At 46.2% G+C, this 21,434-nt stretch overlaps 1 protein-coding gene across 7 annotated transcripts in view; it reads left to right on the top strand.

Moving 5' to 3' along the window:
* The window catches only part of NUBP1 (nucleotide binding protein 1), a 263,729-nt gene that overhangs the window by 145,563 nt on the left and 96,732 nt on the right, over positions 1 to 21,434 (top strand). For all 7 annotated transcript variants that reach the window (XM_040356955.1, XM_040356953.1, XM_040356952.1 and 4 more), the window contains 2 exons: positions 1,241 to 1,273; positions 3,784 to 3,874. In XM_040356955.1, the coding sequence (XP_040212889.1) occupies positions 1,241 to 1,273; positions 3,784 to 3,874 (124 nt within the window). The remainder of the gene's footprint in view (positions 1 to 1,240; positions 1,274 to 3,783; positions 3,875 to 21,434) is intronic.

Genomic DNA, 21,434 nt, shown 5'->3' with positions numbered 1-21,434 from the left:
GCCAGACTTTTTTGTATAAGTTTTTTTTTTTTTTCAAGCCACATGATTAGAACCTGAGACTCTAATTCGCTTGAAAAAGGGGCTCAGTGTGTCAACCGTGGGAAGGGTGAGTGCGGAGGTGGGATCACCGTGGAGAGGCTGAGTTTGGGTGGGGGGGGCGTCCCCTGCCTGTCAGATCGCCAGAGATAATGCAGCCATCTAGGCTGCGGGAGAGTAAGGAGGGATGCCGCTGCAGCAGGGATGGATCAGGGGTGTGGGGGCTGATTTGAGGGGTGTTTCACTGTCGGGGGGGACACATCTGGCCCCCCCCCCGGCCCCATGCAGCACCAAGTCGGATCCCCGCTCATTGAAAGTCGGACTTCAAGTCGCAGGGCAAAGTCGCAGGGCAAAGTCGGATCAAAGTAGTATACTGTTCATAAAAGTTGGATGGATGTAGGACCGATGTTGCAGAGCAAAGTAGGATGAAAGTCGTGTAGTATAGTGTGAACCCAGCCTCAGTGAGCAATGAAAGGTGGAGAGGCAGAGGACAGGGAAGCGGCGGCATGAAGGCGGGTGGTTAAATTTCAGGTTAATAATTCTGATCAGCTGGTTGTAATTCGCTGATCAGAGTTTTAGAATTGTTCAGCTGAACAATTATGATATAAGCTTATGGTCATTAAAATGACCATGAGCTTATCGAAGAGGGAGAAAGGAGGTCCGTATGATTTGGCCACCTGCAGGCACTTCTGGAAGTCTTGGTAGTGAAAGGGTTAAAGTGTTACTAAACTCGCAACAGTAAAATCAGTGTGTATATTGCAGTAAAGAATGCATGTTATACTTGCCGTGGATCCTAAGGGGTTAATCCTCCGCATTGTGTAAAAAGGCTGTTTGATCCTGTCTTTTCTGATCCTCTCCTTCTTCCACAGTTCCCAATTAATCTCCTGTACTATTGTACAAAGTCTTTGGAGTCACTCTGCACATGCCCAGTTTGGTATTTATTGTTTTTTTTTTTTCTTGGGAGGGTGATCAGCACAGGTCTCATCTGACAGAGTAGAATGAAAGCTCTTCCTACACGCTTTAACCAGACACCGACAGTCACAAGACTGCTATATACTGCTTATGAGAAAAGGTATTGAGCAGTTTATATGTACTAAAATAATTGCATTTCCATGTTCTGTGTACTATGGGACACAGATATAGTGAATGTAGGGTCCTGGGTTTAGTAAAACTTTTAATTATGTGAATATTTTATTTATCCTAGGTTCATCAAAGTGGCTCTGGGTGGTCTCCAGTTGTAAGTATTTGTACATTTTATAGTTTCTGTTATATTTACTACTAAAAGTGAGCCTTTTTCAGATATAAGTTTCTTAGCAGGGGTTATGTTCCGGAGAGGAGTGTGAATGGCATGACCTCAAACAGTATGTTTAAGAAAGTGAGGCTATGACACAGGACGGGTCAGTGAGTATGAATGTGGACTGTAGGAGAGTGCTGAAGCTTTGACAAGCGTATATGCAGGATAGGAGTGTAGAAAGGGTATGCTGATGACCAGTAAGTTAGAGTGTGGAGAGCAGTGGCGGCTGGTGGTACAATATATACACTGCTCAAAAAAATTAAAGGAACACTTTTGAATCCGAACTCCTGGGATATTGATCTGGTCAGTTAAGTAGCAGAGGGGGAGGGGTGTATACAGAGGAGGTTGTTAATCAGTTTCAGCTGCTTTGCTGTTAATTGAAATTAACAGGTGCACTAGATGGGCAACAATGAGACAACCTCCAAAATAGGAATGTTTTTTCAGGTGGAGGTGTCTGACATTTTTTTCCCTATCATTTTTTCTGACTGTTTTTCACTAGTTTTGCATTTGACTAGGGTCTTGGACCCTATAAAGGTTGCACAGGCAGTCCAACTCCTCCAGGATGGCACAGCATTGCCAGAAGGTGTCATTTCCAGAAGGTTTGTCGTGTCTCCCAGCACAGTCTCAAGAGCATGTAGGAAATTCCAGGAGACAGGCAGTTACTCTAGGAGAGATGGACAGAGCCGTAGAAGGTCCTTAACCCATCAGCAGGACCGGTATCTGCTCCTTTGTGCAAGGAGGAACATGATGAGCACTGCCAGAGCCCTACAAAATGACCTGGTGTGAATGTCTCTGACCAAACAATCAGAAACAGACTTCATGGGGGTGGCCTGAGGTCCAGACGTCCTCTAGTGTGCTCTGTGCTCACTGCCGGACACTGTGGAGCTTGATTGGCATTTTCCATTGAACACCAGAATTGGCAGGTCTGCCACTGGTGCCCCATGCTTTTCACAGATGAGAGCAGGTTCACCCTGAGCATATGTGACCGACATGAAAGGGTCTGGAGAAGCTGCGGAGAACTTCATGCTGCCTGTACGATCGTTCAGCATGACCGGTTTGGTGGTGGGTCAGCGATGGTCTGGGGAGGCATATCCATGGAGGAACGCACAGACCTCTACAAGCTACGCAATGGCACCCTGACTGCCATTAGGTGTCGGGATAAAATCCTTGGACCCATTGTCGGACCCTACACTGGTGCAATGGGTCCTGGGTTCCTCCTGGTGCACGACACTGCCCGGACTCATATGGCGAGAGCATGCAGCCAGTTCCTGGAGGATGAAGAAGTTGATACGATTGAATGGCCCCCACGCTCACTTGACCTAAATCCAAAAGAACACCTCTGGGACATTGTTTCGGTCCATCCGGTGCTGCCAGGTTGCACCTCAGTCTGCTCAGGAGCTCAGTGATGCTCTGGTCCAGATCTGGGAGGTAATACTCCAGGACACCATCCGTCGTCTCATTAGGAGCATGCCCTGTTAGGCATGCATACAAGCACTTGGGGGCCATACAAACTACTTAGGACCATTTTGAGTTATTGCAATGAAATTTCAGCAAAATGGACTAGCTTGCTGCATAATTTTTTCACTTTGATTCGGGGTGTCTTTGAATTCAGCCCTCTGTGGGTGGATAATTTTTATTTCCATCAAATGATGTGCCATCCTTTCATTCCTAACATTACCCAGTCCATATCAATATAGATATCCAGCATGAGATTTTTGCCTGTTGAGATCTGATATGTTTTCAAAGTGTTACTTTAATTTTTTTGAGCTGTGTATTTTGGGGGTCACTGGCACCCCCAAAACACCCCCCTGGTCAGTCACCAGCCCCGCACTTGCCCCATCTAGGTCACGGGCGGCACTTCTGCGGGCGGCGGCTTCACCTTGCGTCTCCTCCTCCTTGGCTTCCAAGCAGCTTTCCCTGTGTCTTTTCCCTCCTCCTCCTTGGTGGGCAATAGGATTGCTTCTCCTCTTGGCCAATCGGCTTAAGGCTATTGCCACACAACTGGGTGGGCTCAGAGCCTCTTGCTAGTCTCCCCCAGCCCACCCTTTTTTAGAAGCCAATTAGCGCCTCAGGCTTTAATCATGTGCTTCAAAAAAAATAATTTGCATCCATGTGTCCGGCGCCCTGCATGTAGGAGTAGGGGCAGGGCGCATGGATTAGGGGGGCTGTGCCCTGTATGGATGGGCCTTCACTGGTAGAGAGTGTTCCAGGGGGCATAATGTGCAGGATGTGTCAGAGGGGCGGTCTGTGCAGAAATGATTGCAGGGAGTAGGCTGGATAGGCTTGTTGAGTATTTGAAAGTTGGTAGTATGTGCTATAGAGGAGTGCAGAGGGTAAAACCATGGCCAATATGTGCAAAAGAGAAGTGCACAGTGTATAATGGCATGCAGTATATGTAAAAAAGACTGTGTCAGTTATGATGGCAGACAGTGTTTCCTTTGGTATTATTTCAGTTTGTAGAAGACAACCTCGCTGTGATGTCTGTTGGATTCTTGCTTGGCAGTCAAGATGATGCAGTAATATGGAGGGGCCCTAAGAAGAATGGTTTGTATTAGCTGCAATATGAATCTGAAAAAAACCTTAATATGAATATGTTTTATAACACCTGTACTTGCTGTAAGCTACTTCTTACATAAAAGCTCAGAATAAATTATATTTATAGTTTAATATTCTACCAACAAAAAGGAGCAGACTTTTTGGCTTTTTAATTTTTTTCTATTGGTTGGCAACAAAACTTTTGAAAATCTTCGTGGGTCCTAACAGTCTAAAGATTTGCGCCAGGATGGGCAGATCTGTGACCACCTGCCATTCATTCCCAGAATCTACTAGTCTATAGTCACCCTAAGGGGTCTTTTTAATATGCATTTCAGTAACCACAAAAGGTTGTAGCAGATAAAATGGACAGTGTTCATAGTGACAAGACAGGATGTTTTTTTGTACCCATACTTCTCCCCTGGCTGGGTCTGGTGTCTGTTAGGCTAGCAAATACAGGGTGTTTTATGGTGTGTTAAGCAAGTAAAAAAGCTTACTGGCCTGGGGGGACCTTACTGGTCCCCCCTGCAGCGCGGTCTCCATCCCTGGCTGCTGCTCCCCCTCAGTCGGCCCACCGCTGACTGCGCGTTCACGCGCACGTGTTCAGGTAGTGGGGCGTGACGCGGCGGGGGGGCGGAGCAAGGCAGCGTGCTGCGTCTCTCAGGACTTCCTGTCTGAGAGTACAACTCAGCAGTATAACGCCGGTGGACGGCGGTGGTCGAAGGAGACACAGAGCGCGCGGTTCTGGACGGCTGTTAGCGCCTTTTACTCCCCAGGAGTTTTTTAGGTTTGGTGGACCCAGGGCACTCTGAGTGCACCTGTTCAGGGGCTGAAAGCCCAAATCTGGACACGCTGATTAGAAGGTACCTTCCTTAGCCTCCTCCCCCAAAACAGGCTCCACACTAGTCCCAGTTTTGTGGAAGCTTCAGCCCATAGGCAGCTCCACCAGTAGTCCTAGTAGTTGGTCTGTATTAAGACACAGAAGGGGTACCTCTGGTTTTTACAAATGGCTCCCAAGGGGGCAGGCTCTGCCAAAATGGCAAAAACAGCAAAAAAAACAAAGGGGTCCCCATCGGGTTCAGAAGATCTGGGCCAGGCCTCAACAGTGCCACTCTCCCCTGAAAGACCAGAGTTAAACGTTTGAGGGGAGCCGGTGGATTTACCTGGTGCTGCAGCAGGCCCTACTCAGCCAGCCCCTGTGTTTGTAACAGAAGAGATTCTGGCTACCACCTTGGGGGGGGGGGGGGGGGGGGGAGATTGGCAGCTTTGATTTCTGCTTCCCTTCCGGAGACTAAGCGGGCTAGATAGTTTTCTCCTAAATTTTGGTCCCAGGGTTTGGATAGCCTTTCCTCGGATGAAATGGAATTTCTGGGGGATCATGGGGAGAACCTGGAAGGAAGAGATTCAGTTCAAAAGAATCTACCATTAAGGAACCTTTTTCAGCTTCCCAAGCTGAGAAGCTGTGGATCCAGTCCTTAGCAGACATGGTCCGCACAGCCTTTAAGTTACCTTTACCGTTGCAGTGTCCTCGGGGTCTTTGAAAGCTCCACAGACAAATTCCTTCTTTCCTGTCCATCCTCTCCTGGAGGACCTTATGTATAAGGAATGGGCACGACCAGATAGAATCTTTATTCCTCCTAAAAGATTCTCAGTGTTGTATCCTATAGAAGAAAATTTTTCCAAAAAGTTGTCAGTTCCGGCTGTTGATGCCGCTATATCATGCGTGAATAAAACATTGACCTGTCCTGTCGACAACGTCCAAATGTTTAAGAACCCGGTCGACAAGCGTCTGGAGACTTTGTTAAAGTCCTCCTTTGCCACAGTGGGTGCAGTGGTACAGCCGGCTGTAGCAGCCATAGGTGTGTGCTAAGCCCTAAAGGACCAGACTAAGCAGGTCCTAAAGGAAATTACAGCCCAACAGGCACAAGAGTTGGCAGATTTGCCTAGGGCTCTTTGTTTTGAAGTAGATGCAATAAATGATTCTATCCAACAGGCATCTTGTCTCTCGATGTTTATTGTACATATGCACAGACTCCTGTGGCTGAAAAATTGGTCAGCTGAGACTCCTTGCAAGAGACTATTGACGGTTTTTCCCTTCCATGGAGAAAGGTTATTCGGTGAAGACCTGGACAAATACATACAGAAAATAACAAGTGGAAAGAGTACTCTTTTGCCGGTAAAGAAACGGTTCAGAGGCCCCACTTTTAAGCGTCCAGCTTCACCAGCACCGGGGCCCTCTAACCCCAGGCAATATCGACGGCTGCCAGGTCGACCCGGCAATGACAACAAACCACAGGGCCAGTTTTCAGGAAACAAGAGGCCCTGGGCCCGTAAGCAGGGTAAACCAGCCCGGAAGTCGTCCTTGTGAAGGGGCGCCCCCATCCTCTTGGGTGGGGGGGGAAGACTCCAGCTATTCTCAAAAATCTGGGAAGATTATATTGGCTGGATCCCAGCCAATATCCGTGGTCCTGGTAATTTTCTTTAAAGTGCCGTCAGCGGTTGCAGTATGTCACTCTGTGAAAGAAAATTAAGTACTCCTAGTGTAATTTGTTTAAAATCCGGTTACCAGATATGGTTTATTTTTAAAAAAAATGCTGGTTGCATAGGAAATTGTTACATGCAGCAGCTGGTGGTCCCAAGAAAATAGGGAACCACCAAGTAGTATACCACGGATACTGGCTGGGATCCAACAGAGGACTTCTGGACACTACGAGAGAACTAGATACCACTACCAATCGCCTGTTACTCCGACTGGGGCACCTACATCTGGTAAGTGGGGACCTATGAGGGGGAGTACCAAAGTCACCCTGCCACTGGATCAACATAACCAGCACCAAAGTCACTAATACAGACGTTCCTGGGAACTCATTTGTGTTTATTATTGTGACTTTATTTGTTTTGTTCAAATCCTAGAGATTTTAGGATCAATGGGACTTGGAGTGTCCACACTTTGGCTATTGGCCTAAAAAAGGGGGTGTGTACCTCCACATTGAGATTGGTCTCTAATTTCTTTTCTTTCTCGTACATCACGGGACACAGAGCGGCATATTCATTACTATGTGGGTTATATGGAGTACCTTCAGGTGATGGACACTGACAATCTCAAACAGGAAGTGCCCCTCCCTATATAACCCCCTCCCATAGGAGGAGTACCTCAGTTTTTTTCGCCAGTGTCTTAGGTGTTGGTCATGGTTTAGCTTACCTCCACATCCTTGGGATTAAGGTGGGCTAACCGGTTCTGTCCAAAGGCCTCAGTGCTAAAGTGGTCAGCAACCGGACCCCAAACCATTGGGGTGTAGCCCATAATGCTTTCTGTTCAGAGAGCTGGACCCTGGGCCCAGAACTTAGAAACCTTTGGGGGCCTAATGTTTCTGTTGCCAGGGTGCTATATGGGCCCAGGACAGTGGCTCCTTCATAGGAACCCAGGGCCTGAAGGTCTAGACGCCACACACGGAGATGGGGGAAGATTGGACCTCTTGCTGTGCAAAAGTCCTGCGGCATGGAGCAGGTAAGTATTGTGGGAGCTTGCGGAACTTGGTTCTTAGCAGGTTCCCTACAGGGGGTGCACAGGGGGACAGGCCTGGGTATGCTCTGCATTGGCAAGGAATCACTATGTCTATGACAGAGACAGGATGATTCAATCTTTTTTCCCCAGTAATATGTGACCTCCCTGGTAAGTGTTGTTTAGCTGGGCTGCTGACGCTAGGTGTGGGATCTCTGTAAGAGGGGAGTCTTTTCCCATGCTAAAAGGAGGTCTGTGACCTACCTAAAGGGCTTACCTGCCTGGGTGCCTGCGCTGCTCCGTCCTCCTCCATGTGTGATGGCCCCCGCCGACGGGCGCGCGCGCGTGCCCGAGATATAAACGATTTCCGCGCCGTTTCCGTGGTGGGGGTGCGTCCCGGTGGGCGGCGAATCACAAGTAAAGGAAGGGGAGTTCCTTCCATTAGCTGCCAAGAGCTCAGTGTCATCCTGAGCTAGAGGAGAGGAGGACACAGAGCGGAGCACGCCGAGGACACCCGGTGGCGAAAGGAAGAATTGCAGTTTTTTCTAAAGACTGTCAAACCTACAGATAGGTTTTCTTTTCCTTTTTTCAGCAGATGGCTATTGGCAATACTGAGTGGGAGACAGAGTGGTTTCTTTTCCTCTTCAAAAAAAAAAAGAAAAAAGGAAAAAGAAGAAGGGAAAGAACTGCTGATCTCCCTTCTCAGTTTGGGCGTTAGTCTCTATCGCTCCCAAACCGACAGATCCCCTAAGCTACGTCTGTGGCTGGGTGATAGCAGGTGTACCTCGGTATTGTACCATGCCTTCTGGGTCAGAGGGTACAAAGGGTGGGGATTCCCCCGCAAAATCCGAGGGCTCAGACACGGCTATGCCGCTGCTCTCCCCACAGGACATATCAGGGCACGCCTTGATGGGACCTGGGGGGGATCTGGTGCTGGGGCTGATCCAGGTCAGTCCAACCCCGGCTTTGTCACTGAGAGAGTTCTTGCTGTTTCTTTAGGTGAACTAGAGAAAAGAATGGCAAAAAGGATAGCTAAAGCTATATCGGGTAGAAAGCGGACTAGGTCTCCGTCACCCGAGCAAGAACCCTCAGACACAGAAATCCTTTCCCTAGGGGAATTGGATAGACTTGACGCTTTGGACCAGGGTGGTTCAGAGATCGAGGATCTGGATACTGAGGGGTCTGGTTCAGCCTCCCAAGGGGAAAGTTTGTGGGTTCAGGCCTTAACGGACATGGTCCATGAGGCATTTAAGTTGCCCATACCAGAACCTCAAGTATCGGCGGTTTCAGCTTTAGGCTCTTTAAAAACGCCTCAAAGCAACGCAGTTTTTCCGATCCATCCTCTACTCGAGGAGGTCATGTTTCAGGATTGGATTAAGCCAGATAGTCTTTTTACCACCTAAAAAATTCTCTGTTTTATATCCTATGGAGGAGAAATTCTCCAAAAGATGGGCGCCCCCGGCGGTGGACGCAGCCATCTCCTATGTGAACAAATCTTTAACTTGTCCGGTGGAAAACGTACAGGTGTTTAAGGATCCGGTTGATAAACGCTTGGAAACATTACTGAAAGCCTCCTTTACTTCAGCAGGGGCGATAGTTCAGCCCGCTGTGGCTGCTATTGGAATTACCCAAGCATTATCAGATAAGACTAAGCAAATGCTTAAACTTATCCCTGCCCAGCAGGCAGAGGAATTTTCGGATATACCGAGGGCTATACGCTTTACGGTGGATGCTATCAAGGACTCCATCCAGCAGGCATCACGTTTATCCTTATTTCTAATCCATATGAGAAGGCTCTTATGGTTGAAGAGTTGGGAGGCTGAGCCCCCATGCAAAAAGCTCCTGGTAGGGTTTCCCTTCCATGGAGGACGACTCTTCGGAGAAGATCTGGATAGATATATTCAGACTATATCAAGCGGCAAAAGCACCCTCTTGCCAGTCAAGAAGAAAGCCCGAGGGCCCGCGTTTAAGCGCCAGCCCTCCCCGGGACAGGGGCCCTCTAATACCAGACAGTATCAACGGCCTCCTGCAAGATCAGGCTTTAACAATAAGCCACAAGGCCAAGCCACTGGGGGCAAGAAGCAGTGGTACCGCAAGCCTGCGAAGCCAGCCCCCAAGTCGGCCTTATGAAGGGGCGCCCCCACCCACGATGGTGGGGGGAAGGCTACGTCTCTTTGCAGAAGTTTGGGAGGCCAGCATTCCCGACTGCTGGGTACGGTCTTCCGTGGCCACGGGCTACAAACTAGAATTTTCAGAATTCCCTCCTCCTCATTACCAGGAGTCAAGAGTACCAGGCGACCCGGTGAAGGGAGCCGCGTTGATGGCGGCATTGAATCATCTGCTGTGCCAGAAGGTGATAGTAGAAGTACCAGTCCAGGAACAGGGCTTGGGGTTCTACTCCAACCTGTTTATCATCCCAAAGCCCAACGGCGATGTCAGGCCAATTTTGGACTTAAAGGGAGTAAATGCGTACCTAAAAGGTCCGCTCATTCCGGATGGAAACTATTCGGTCAGCTGTCGCCGTGCTCCAGAAGGACGACTTCATGGCATCCATAGACATAAAGGCTGCTTACCTTCATGTGCCAATTTTTCAGCCACATTAGGTATTTCTACGCTTCTCGGTGGCTCAGCGTCATTTCCAATTTGTGGCGCTCCCCTTCGGGTTGGCTACGGCCCCCCGGGTATTCACGAAGGTCCTAGCCCCAATCCTAGCCAATCTAAGGACCCAAGGGGTCACGGTCCTAGCTTACCTGGACGACCTCTTGGTCGTAGACCACTCGTTTCCTGGCCTGGAACGAGCAGTCGCCCTCACGGTTCAGTACCTCGAGAGGTTCGGCTGGGTCCTAAATCGAGACAAATCAGCATTTCGGCCCACAAGGCAGCTGGAATATCTCGGCATGAGATTGGATACAGAACAACAGAGGGTGTTTCTACCTCTATTAAAGGTCAAGGCCATCAAAGAGCTAATACAAATAGTTCTGAGCAAGAGAAAGCCAACTGTTCGCCTATGTATGCGGCTACTAGGCAAGATGGTGGCCACCTTCGAGGCGGTACCGTATGCTCAGAGCCACACTCGCATCCTGCAGGCAGCCATCCTGACAGCATGGAGCAAGAGGCCTCAGGCCTTGGAGATTCCTTTGCCACTCTCACCAAGAGTCCGGCAAAGTCTATCTTGGTGGTTAAACCCTCAGAATCTCCTGAAGGGAAAGACGTTCAGTCCTGTGACCTGGAAGATAGTAACCACAGACGCCAGCCTGATCGGCTGGGGAGCAATTTTGATGGTTGCACTCGCCAGGGCACTTGGGCAGCGGCAGAGAAGCAGTTGCCCATCAATATCTTGGAGCTCAGAGCTGCCCGGCTATCGCCTCAGGGCTTGGACGTCCAAACTGCAGGGGTTCCCGGTGAGAATACAATCGGACAATGCCAATGGCGGGTGGCATACAGTCAAGCCGCTCAGAAAGAAGTGAGCTTGATTTTCTTGTGGGCAGAAGCCCATGTGCCCTGCATATCGGCTATATTCATTCCCGGAGTGGACAACCTACAGGCGGACTTCTTAAGTCGCCAGACTCTATTGCCGGGGGAGTGGTCTCTGCATCCACAGGTCTTTCAGACACTCTGCCAGAAGTGGGGAGTGCCGGACGTGGATATCATGGCATCGAGACTAAACAAGAAGCTAGACAGGTTCATGTCCCGCACAAGGGATCCCAGAGCCTGCGGAACCGATGCGTTAGTTTGCCCTTGGCATCAGTTCAAACTTCTTTATGCATTTCCCCCGCTCCAGTTACTACCCCGCCTGCTGCGCAGGATCAGGGTGGAGCACATACCAGTCATCCTGGTAGCTCCAGCATGGCCCAGAAGGGCATGGTATTCACTAATCCTGAAGATGGTAGTGGGAGACCCTTGGACTCTTCCTCTACGGCCAGACCTGCTATCGCAAGGTCCGATCCTCCACCCTGCCTTACGGCATCTAAATTTGACGGCCTGGAAGCTGAATCCCTGATTCTCAGGGGTAGAGGTCTGTCTCAGAAAGTAATCTCCACCCTAATCAGAGCCAGGAAACCGGTCTCTAGGGTGATTTATTACAGGGTCTGGAAGGCCTATGTAGGCTGGTGTGAGTCCAAGCGATGGCTTTCTCGCAAGTTTACCATCGATAGAGTATTAAGTTTTCTCCAGCTAGGAGTGGATAAAGGACTGGCATTAAGCACAATCAAAGGACAAATTTCAGCTTTGTCAGTGTGGTTTCAGCGGCCGCTGGCCACCCACTCGCTAGTTAAGACCTTCCTTCAAGGGGTCTTACGTATTAATCCTCCAGTTAAATCCCTGCTTTGTCCGTGGGATTTAAATCTTGTTCTGTCAAGTTTACAGAAACAACCTTTTGAGCCGTTGGCTGAAATTCCTTTGGTTTTACTAACAAGGAAGTTAGTATTTTTGGTCGCCATAGTTTCCGCCAGAAGAGTCTCGGAACTGGCAGCCTTATCCTGTAAGGAACCATATCTTATTTTACATAAGGACAAGGTCGTTCTCCGCCCTCATCCTTCCTTCCTACCGAAGGTTATATCCAGTTTTCATCTAAACCAGGATTTGGTATTGCCATCCTTCTTCCCTAAACCTACTTCCAGAAAGGAAGGGTTGCTGCATACCTTGGATATTGTCAGGGCCATGAAGGCCTATCTTAAAGCTACAGAGAAGATCCGGAAAACAGATGTGTTGTTCATTTTACCGGATGGGCCCAAGAAGGGGCAGGCAGCTGCAAAATCCACCATCTCGAGATGGATTAAACAGTTAATCACTCAGGCCTACGGCTTGAAAGGGTTGCCTCCTCCGTTATCATTAAAGGCTCATTCTACTAGGGCCATGGGTGCCTCCTGGGCAGCACACCACACCAAGTTTGCAAGGCGGCAACCTGGTCTTCTGTCCACACGTTTACAAAATTCTACCAGTTGGACGTAAGAAGGAATACTGATACAGCCTTTGGGCAGGCAGTGCTGCAGGCTGCAGTTTGAGACCCTCGGATTCCGGGGGCTCCCTTTTGAGTTAAAGGGATTTATTATGATTTGAGTATATCTCTAAATTAAATCCTTTTGTCTTGGGAAGATGTTCTCCCTCCCCTCATTGTAAGCATTGCTTTGGGACATCCCACATAGTAATGAATATGCTGCTCTGTGTCCCGTGATGTACGAGAAAGAAAAAGGGATTTTAATACAGCTTACCTGTAAAATCCTTTTCTTGGAGTACATCACGGGACACAGAGCTCCCACCCCTCTTATGGGAAACATTTTGGGAGGCATACTGCTTGCTACAAAACTGAGGTACTCCTCCTATGGGAGGGGGTTATATAGGGAGGGGCACTTCCTGTTTGAGATTGCCAGTGTCCATCACCTGAAGGTACTCCATATAACCCACATAGTAATGAATATGCCGCTCTGTGTCCCGTGATGTACTCCAAGAAAAGGATTTTACAGGTAAGCTGTATTAAAAATCCCTTTTTTCTGGCATCACTTTTTGATGTTGATTTATTTATGTTTGCTTATTTTGCTGTTTGATGCATCCATACTATGCTCAGCAACTGTTTATACCAATTAGGTCACCACAGCAATTAATTCATCTATTGCATATGTAGGCTATCTGTGCTTTGTCTAGTCCACGCGGTTACATTGGCCTATTACATAGAAGTTGCCCTTATCTATTAGGGTAGACAGCATACAGCCTACCCTACACACACCAGACTACTTCAGCCTTATTCCCTAGCACATTGGCGGATACAGCTAGGCTGCTGTCCTGCACAGGATCCTGTCTTTTTTTCCATTAATTTATTATTACAAATTTTTCTTTTTTTGTCTCTGGTCTAGTGATATACTTTGAGTATGGCAACCAGTGGAGGTTGAGGGCCCAGTATAAAATGTATCTTTCTAGATACAGCTACTAACCCTTTATCAAATAGGGTACCTTTCTTGCTATTTTGCACCCGGATTCCTTTAGCAAGGGTGCAGGGGGAGTCTATAATTATTGGACCCACCCCACTACGGGTACCCGACACCAGTTTGTCTTTGAAATACACTTCTCCTGATCTTGTGACACTCTGGACACTAGCAGCGCCAACTCCCCTTATCATCCATTTATTCTCTTCAGTCCCCTCACAGGGACTCTCTATGGGGGCAGCAGCTTTCTATATACCATCAGCGCGGATTATTGTCTGTTATTCGAGGTGGTACCCTACGCTCAATTTTCACTCGAGGAGATTGCAGGGCACGATCCTGTCGAAATGGAAACCGAAAGATTCAGGCTTTGGCTTGTCCCATGACTATCTCCCCATCAGTCAGGGGGAGCCTCTGCTGGTGGTTGGCACCCCGAAACCTGAGAAAGGGAAAATCCTTCAGTCCGGTGGCTTGGGAAATAGTCATGACGGATGCCGGCCTAACATGCTGGGGAGCGATCCTGGGGGACTTATCCCAGCATGGGGTAATGGTCAAGCTCGGAGAGTCTCCTGCCTATCAATCTCTTAGAGATTCGGGCAGTTCGCTTAGGACTTGGACGTCCAGATTGCAGGGCACCCCGGTCAGGATACAGTCGGACAATGCCACGGCTGTGGCATACATAAACCACCAGGGTGGCACGAGGAGTCGGTCGGCCCAGAGGGAGGTGAATCAGATATTTATCTGGCCAGAGGCCCACATCCTGTGTCTATCGGCGGTGTTTATTCCCGGCATATAGAATTGGCGAGCGGATTATCTCAGCTGTCGACAATTGTTCCCAGGGGAGTGGTCTCTCCACCCCAAGGTTTTACGGGACATCTGCCAGAGGTGGGGTACACTGGATGTGGACCTGATGGCATCAAGGTTAAACACGAAATTGCCCAGGTTTTTATCCCGGACAAGGGACCCATGGGCTTGCGAAACGGACACTCTGGTATGTCCTTGGCACCGTTTTTCCCTGATTTATGCCTTCCCGCCGTTGCAGCTGTTGCCCTGACTCCTTCGTCGGATCAGGATAGAAGGCAAGCCCATAATCCTAATAGCCCCGGCTTGGCCCCGGAGGTCATGGTACTCATGGATTGTCAAAATGTCAGTCGGGGATCCCTGGCCTCTACCTCTTCGGCCAGACTTGCTCTCCCAGGGGCCGATATTCCACCCTGTCTCACGGTCGCTAAGTTTGACGGCGTGGCGGCTGAATCCTTTGTCCTAAGAAAAAGAGGGTTGTCGAAGTCGGTACTCTCTACACTAATCCGTGCCAGAAAACCAGTTTCTAGGCAAATATATTACAGGGTGTGGAAGGCCAAGGGATGGCATCCGAGTAAGTTTGTCATCGGTAGAATCCTGGAATTCTTACAACACGGTGTAAACCTGAAGCTAGCTGTCGGCACCATCAAGGGCCAGGTGTCCGCTTTATCGGTACTCTTTCAGAGACCGTTGGCCACGCACTCCCTGGTCAAGACTTTTTTACAGGGAGCTCTGCGGATTAATCCTCCGGTCAGACAAAAGCAGCCCTTTAAAACCCTTAGGTCAGATTCCCTTGATCCTGCTGTCCATGAAGTTACTTTTCCTGGTTGCTATGGCTTCGGCCAGGAGGGTTTCAGAGCTGGCAGCTCTTTCCTGTAGGGAACCTTACTTGATATTTCATAAGGACAAGGTTGTGTTACGACCTCTGTCTACCTTTTTGCCTAAAGTGATCTCAAGTTTTCACTTGAACCAGGACCTGGTTCTCCCGCCTTTCTTTCCTAAACCAAGTTCAGGGAAGGAGAAGTTGCTACATGCCTTGGATGTAGTAAGAGCTATAAGAATTTATCTGAGGGCTACGGCCCAGATTAGAAAGACAGATACTTTGTTCATTCTGCCAGATGGGCCCAAAAAGGGGCAGGCAGCATTGAAGGCCACTCTAGCCAGGTGGATTTTGCGGCTCAGGCTTATGGCCTGAAGGGTTAGGATCCCCCGGCTTCCATTAAGGCTCATTCTACTAGAGCTTTAGGGACTTCTTGGGCAGTTCAACACCAGGTTTCCATGGCCCAGGTTTGTAGGGCGGCAACCTGATCATCAGTCCACACGTTCAAAAATTTTTATCAGTTGGACGTGGGGAGGCCGGGGACCTGGCCTTTAGGCAGGCTGTCTTACAGGCCGCTCTTTAAGATCCCTGTGTCCGGTGGCACCTGTCGGTCCTTCTTCTAGATCTCCGTCCCCTCATTTGGCATTGCTTTTGGACATCCCACATAGTAATTACTATGCCGCTCTGTGTCCCGTGATGTACGATAGAGAAAGGGGATTTTTATAAACAGCTTACCTGTAAAAATCCTTTTCTCGTAGTACATCACGGGACACAGAGCACCCACCCCTCTTGGTGAAATTTGGGAGTAATATTGCTTGCTACAAAACTGAGGTACTCACCATAGGGGAGGGGGTTATATAGGGAGGGACTTCCTGTCTGAGAGTGCCAGTGTCAATCACCTGAAGGTATGCTCTATAACCCACATAGTAATTACTATGCCGCTCTGTGTCCTGTGATGTACTACGAGAAAAGGATTTTACAGGTAAGCTGTTTATAAAAATCCCTTTATTTGCCCCACTGTATATTTTTTCAAAACTTGGTAAAAAAAAATCTGAGCCTTTAAAGTCCAATCAGGGGATATCTTTCTTTTGACTCAAGGTATTTAGTAAGAGGCATAGTGAGTATTTCGAAGTTATCATTTTTTCCCACAGTTCTTGGGGAAATAAAGAAATTATTATTTGTATTTAAATAGTGAAATAAAGTCTTATTGCGCTACTGCGAGTAGTGGAACGTGTACCCCTAAATGGGGCAAATTTCTAGACCTAAAGCTGCTATATCTAGACGGTGCACAAAAACCATAAAAGTGAAATGAAGTATAAAGTGATAAGCGCTAAAGTGAAAAAGGTATCAAAGCAAAAATAAATACAAAAATTAATACAATATACACAGAAAACTAAAGAGTCAATGCACAGTGCAATCTGTGATGTGTGAGTGAGTGCTGATATCAACACTGGCACAGAAATTCAGACCAATTCCTGTAGGAAGGCAGCAACCTAATCCTCAGTGGTGCATGAAAACATAAATGTGAACATATAAAATGTATGGTGACAGTCTATAGTTCCAAAGGGATCATTAAAGGGATGTTAATCTTGAATGGGTCACCATAAATGACATAGATGGCTGAGAGTCCATACAGATGCTCTGTTGGGATGAATGATGGAGATAAATCTTCTACATGTGGTGTCACACTCCAACTTTAGTTACACATTGCCCTTACCTTTATCCAGGTGTAAAACAGCATCAAGGGCAAGTGATCTCCGTCGGATTAGCCTCACCGGTCCCGCTGGTATCTTCAGTGGATGTTCTGTCCTCGAGGAGGAGGGGGGCCTGTTGTTCTCAAATGAGGAGGAATGACACCGCAATCGTGAAGTATGTTCCGGTAAATGGATACGATTTATTGGGTAAAAGATGTGGTGGAAGTTTAAAATACAGCGCTCAAATATCGAACACGACGCGGCAGTCAGCTGGCTTCTTTCCGCTGGCCTCCGGTTGGTTGCCTGTATCACGTGGTCGCTATTGTCCTACGTCGTTGCGTCACCGTCACGTGACTTCTTCAGGGATACTGATTGGCTGTTAGGCCCGACCTTTTATTACAGGGGACCGGAAGTAAACAAAGCGCCATTTTCTTGAAGTCCTATTCTATTGGACTTACAATGCGCGCTGTGCAGAGCCTATTATTGGTAGCAATGGGAATACATAATGTTAAAAATATAATAATTAAAAAGCAACTACAATGCCAGTATTCCTGTGTAAATCCATATGCGGATATCAGGCTACAAGCTGGTATACTGCATGATTAAAAAATAAGATAAAAAATGGGATAACAAATGAACATAGATGATGGGCATCTAATTTTAAAGGACCAGCCTAAAAATAGAAGATGAATTCAAATCCATACATGTTGGTGAAGGGGTAAGATATTTAAGTTTGACCCATCTCAAATATATATATTGCATGGAAACCCACTACAATGGATGAAATTTAAATCAAATAAATTATATAAAACAGGTCAGGCTCTCGTGAAATGACTAGCCCTAAATTAGGTGATGTCGCATCCAACCTGAGGCCTGAGGATATGGAACCACAATTATACATGGACATTTGAATATTACAAATTTATATGTCACAGGTGTGTACAACTGTTAATCTTCAAATTAGTGTTCCTAGTGGACCAGATGTATATAGGACAATGGATATGTCTTATGTGTATTTTAGGACAATGGATATGCCTTATGTGTATTTTATGAAACTGTACAGATAAAAAACTAAACTAGTCTCTAATACGCCTTCAGTTATAATTAAAAGTTATTCAAGAAACAATTTAGGTCAAAGTCCACATTCAGGCCTGTGGGGGTTAATGTATTTAATGTGTGGATCCATCTTGATTCCATCTGACTAATAACCCTCACCATGTGGCTGCCTCTCCAGGATGCTTTGAATTTCTCAATGCCCCAAAATTGTAAAGTACTGGGGTCTTAATTGTGAAATTTTTCAAAGTGTCTCGATACATTATGTTTGGAGTGACCCTTTTTGATGTTTCGTACATGTTCCTCTATACGATCTTTCAGTGCTCTCTTTGTCCTACCAACGTACTGTAACTTACAGTCACATTGGAGGACATAGATGACACCTACTGTATGACACCCTATGAAATCTTTGATTTGGTGGGTATTAGTGCCTATGTATTGTGTTCTTTTCCCTTGGAACTTTTTGGCATGCCTACATGCATAGCAGTTCCTGCAGGGAAAGAAGCCCTTACCATCAAAGAAGGTATAGCCTGGTTTAGGGGGGGTGCAATAACTGATTTAACCAATTTGTCTCTCAGGGTGGGTGCTCTTTTATAAACAATTTTCGGCTTTGTGGGTAGGATTCTTTTAAGGTCTTTGTCACTTAAAAGGACATGCCAATGTCGTTGGATAAGTTTGTTAAGGTCCTTGTGTTGGGTGTTGTAGTCAAGGATCAGGCATGGAGCTGTTTCTTGCATGTCAGTGTTCTTGATCTTATCCTCCAACATCGATTTTCTTTCCAATTTTTGAACGTGTTGTATTTGTTCGCTAATCCATGATTTATCGTACCCTTTTTCCTCAAACCTCCTGCCGATAAAGTTTGCCTGTTCTTTAAAGTCTTCTTCTTTCGTGCAGTTTCTTTTTAACCTAATTAGCTGGCCTTTGGGGATGTTATACAGCCACGGTTTGAAATGACAGCTGTCAATAGATAGGTAGCTATTGGTGTCTACTGCTTTGAAGTGGGTCTTTGTCACTATTCGATTTTCTTCCAGTTGAATATTCAAATCAAGGAAATCCACTGATTTCTCATCAATCTTCCAGACCAGTTTGATGTTTTTATCATTGTTATTTAGCTTATTTAGATAGGTTTCAAGGCTGTGTTTGTTGCCATTCCATACTATAATTACATCGTCTATATAACGTTTGTACAGTGTGAGTTCTGCTGGCATGTTGGTATATACCGCTAACTCTTCCCACTGGGCCATAAATGCATTAGCCACACTGGGTGCAAATTTTGCACCCATGGCTATACCTATGGCTTGTTTATAGTAGGCTTGATTGTGCCAGAAATAATTATATTTCAGGCAGAATTCCAGGCATTTTATAAGGTATTTCCGTTGTTTGCAAATAACGTCACTATAATTACGTAGGAGCCACTTGGTCGCATGACATGCATCATGGTGGCCCACTATCGTATAAAGTGACATCAGCCGTTGCTAATAGGGTTCGCCCTTCTAGTACTGGAGTTGATTCCATGAGTTGTAGGATATGTTTAGTATGTTTAGTATCCTTAAGGTACGCTTTCGTATTTTGGACGGCAGGTTGTATGTAGTAATCAATATACTGTCCCATACGTGATGACAGTGACTCAATGCCGTTCACTATGGGGCGTCCTGGTGGATTATCCTTCGTTTTGTGAATTTTAGGAACAGTGTATATCACAGGGATTCTACAGCATTCAGGTATGAGGTATTGGGCCTCTTTTTTGTTTAAGATATCTTTTTTGATACCTAGAGCTACTAATAGTTTCAATTCTTTTTTGTATTTGTTCGTAGGATTTCCTGAGAGTTTTACATAAGTTTTGGTGTCTGATAATTGTCTAGTGATTTCTCCTAAGTATTGTTCCTTTGACTGGATGACAATGGCCCCACCCTTATCCGCAGGGCGGATCACAATGTCGTTTCTTGTTGTGAGAGATTGGATGCCTTTTTTGATGTGTACAGGGTCATAGCTCTTTTTCACTTTCAAAGATTCCAAGTCTCCCAATACCAGTCGTTTGAACACTTCAATGTGGTGGTTATCAGAAACCTGAGGGTTAAATGTAGAGTTATTGCGTAATGTACTGTGATTCGAGACAGCTTTGATAAAAACATCAAACTGGTCTGGAAGATTGATGAGAAATCAGTGGATTTCCTTGATTTGAATATTCAACTGGAAGAAAATCGAATAGTGACAGACCCACTTCAAAGCAGTAGACACCAATAGCTACCTATCTATTGACAGCTGTCATTTCAAACCGTGGCTGTATAACATCCCCAAAGGCCAGCTAATTAGGTTAAAAAGAAACTGCACGAAAGAAGAAGACTTTAAAGAACAGGCAAACTTTATCGGCAGGAGGTTTGAGGAAAAAGGGTACGATAAATCATGGATTAGCGAACAAATACAACACGTTCAAAAATTGGAAAGAAAATCGATGTTGGAGGATAAGATCAAGAACACTGACATGCAAGAAACAGCTCCATGCCTGATCCTTGACTACAACACCCAACACAAGGACCTTAACAAACTTAACCAACGACATTGGCATGTCCTTTTAAGTGACAAAGACCTTAAAAGAATCCTACCCACAAAGCCGAAAATTGTTTATAAAAGAGCACCCACCCTGAGAGACAAATTGGTTAAATCAGTTATTGCACCCCCCCTAAACCAGGCTATACCTTCTTTGATGGTAAGGGCTTCTTTCCCTGCAGGAACTGCTATGCATGTAGGCATGCCAAAAAGTTCCAAGGGAAAAGAACACAATACATAGGCACTAATACCCACCAAATCAAAGATTTCATAGGGTGTCATACAGTAGGTGTCATCTATGTCCTCCAATGTGACTGTAAGTTACAGTACGTTGGTAGGACAAAGAGAGCACTGAAAGATCGTATAGAGGAACATGTACGAAACATCAAAAAGGGTCACTCCAAACATAATGTATCGAGACACTTTGAAAAATTTCACAATAAAGACCCCAGTACTTTACAATTTTGGGGCATTGAGAAATTCAAAGCATCCTGGAGAGGCAGCCACATGGTGAGGGTTATTAGTCAGATGGAATCAAGATGGATCCACACATTAAATACATTAACCCCCACAGGCCTGAATGTGGACTTTGACCTAAATTGTTTCTTGAATAACTTTTAATTATAACTGAAGGCGTATTAGAGACTAGTTTAGTTTTTTTATCTGTACAGTTTCATAAAATACACATAAGGCATATCCATTGTCCTAAAATACACATAAGACATATCCATTGTCCTATATACATCTGGTCCACTAGGAACACTAATTTGAAGATTAACAGTTGTACACACCTGTGACATATAAATTTGTAATATTCAAATGTCCATGTATAATTGTGGTTCCATATCCTCAGGCCTCAGGTTGGATGCGACATCACCTAATTTAGGGCTAGTCATTTCACGAGAGCCTGACCTGTTTTATATAATTTATTTGATTTAAATTTCATCCATTGTAGTGGGTTTCCATGCAATATATACATTTGAGATGGGTCAAACTTAAATATCTTACCCCTTCACCATGTATGGATTTGAATTCATCTTCTATTTTTAGGCTGGTCCTTTAAAATTAGATGCCCATCATCTATGTTCATTTTTTATCCCATTTTTTTATCTTATTTTTTAATCATGCAGTATACCAGCTTGTAGCCTGATATCCGCATATGGATTTACACAGGAATACTGGCATTGTAGTTGCTTTTTAATTATTATATTTTTAACATTATGTATTCCCATTGCTACCA

This window comes from Rana temporaria, chromosome 6 (assembly GCF_905171775.1).
Source record: "Rana temporaria chromosome 6, aRanTem1.1, whole genome shotgun sequence".
In the NCBI taxonomy this organism is placed as follows: Eukaryota; Metazoa; Chordata; class Amphibia; order Anura; family Ranidae; genus Rana; species Rana temporaria.
Note: the sequence above shows the minus strand (reverse complement) of the source record. Positions and strands in the feature narration are given on the sequence as shown.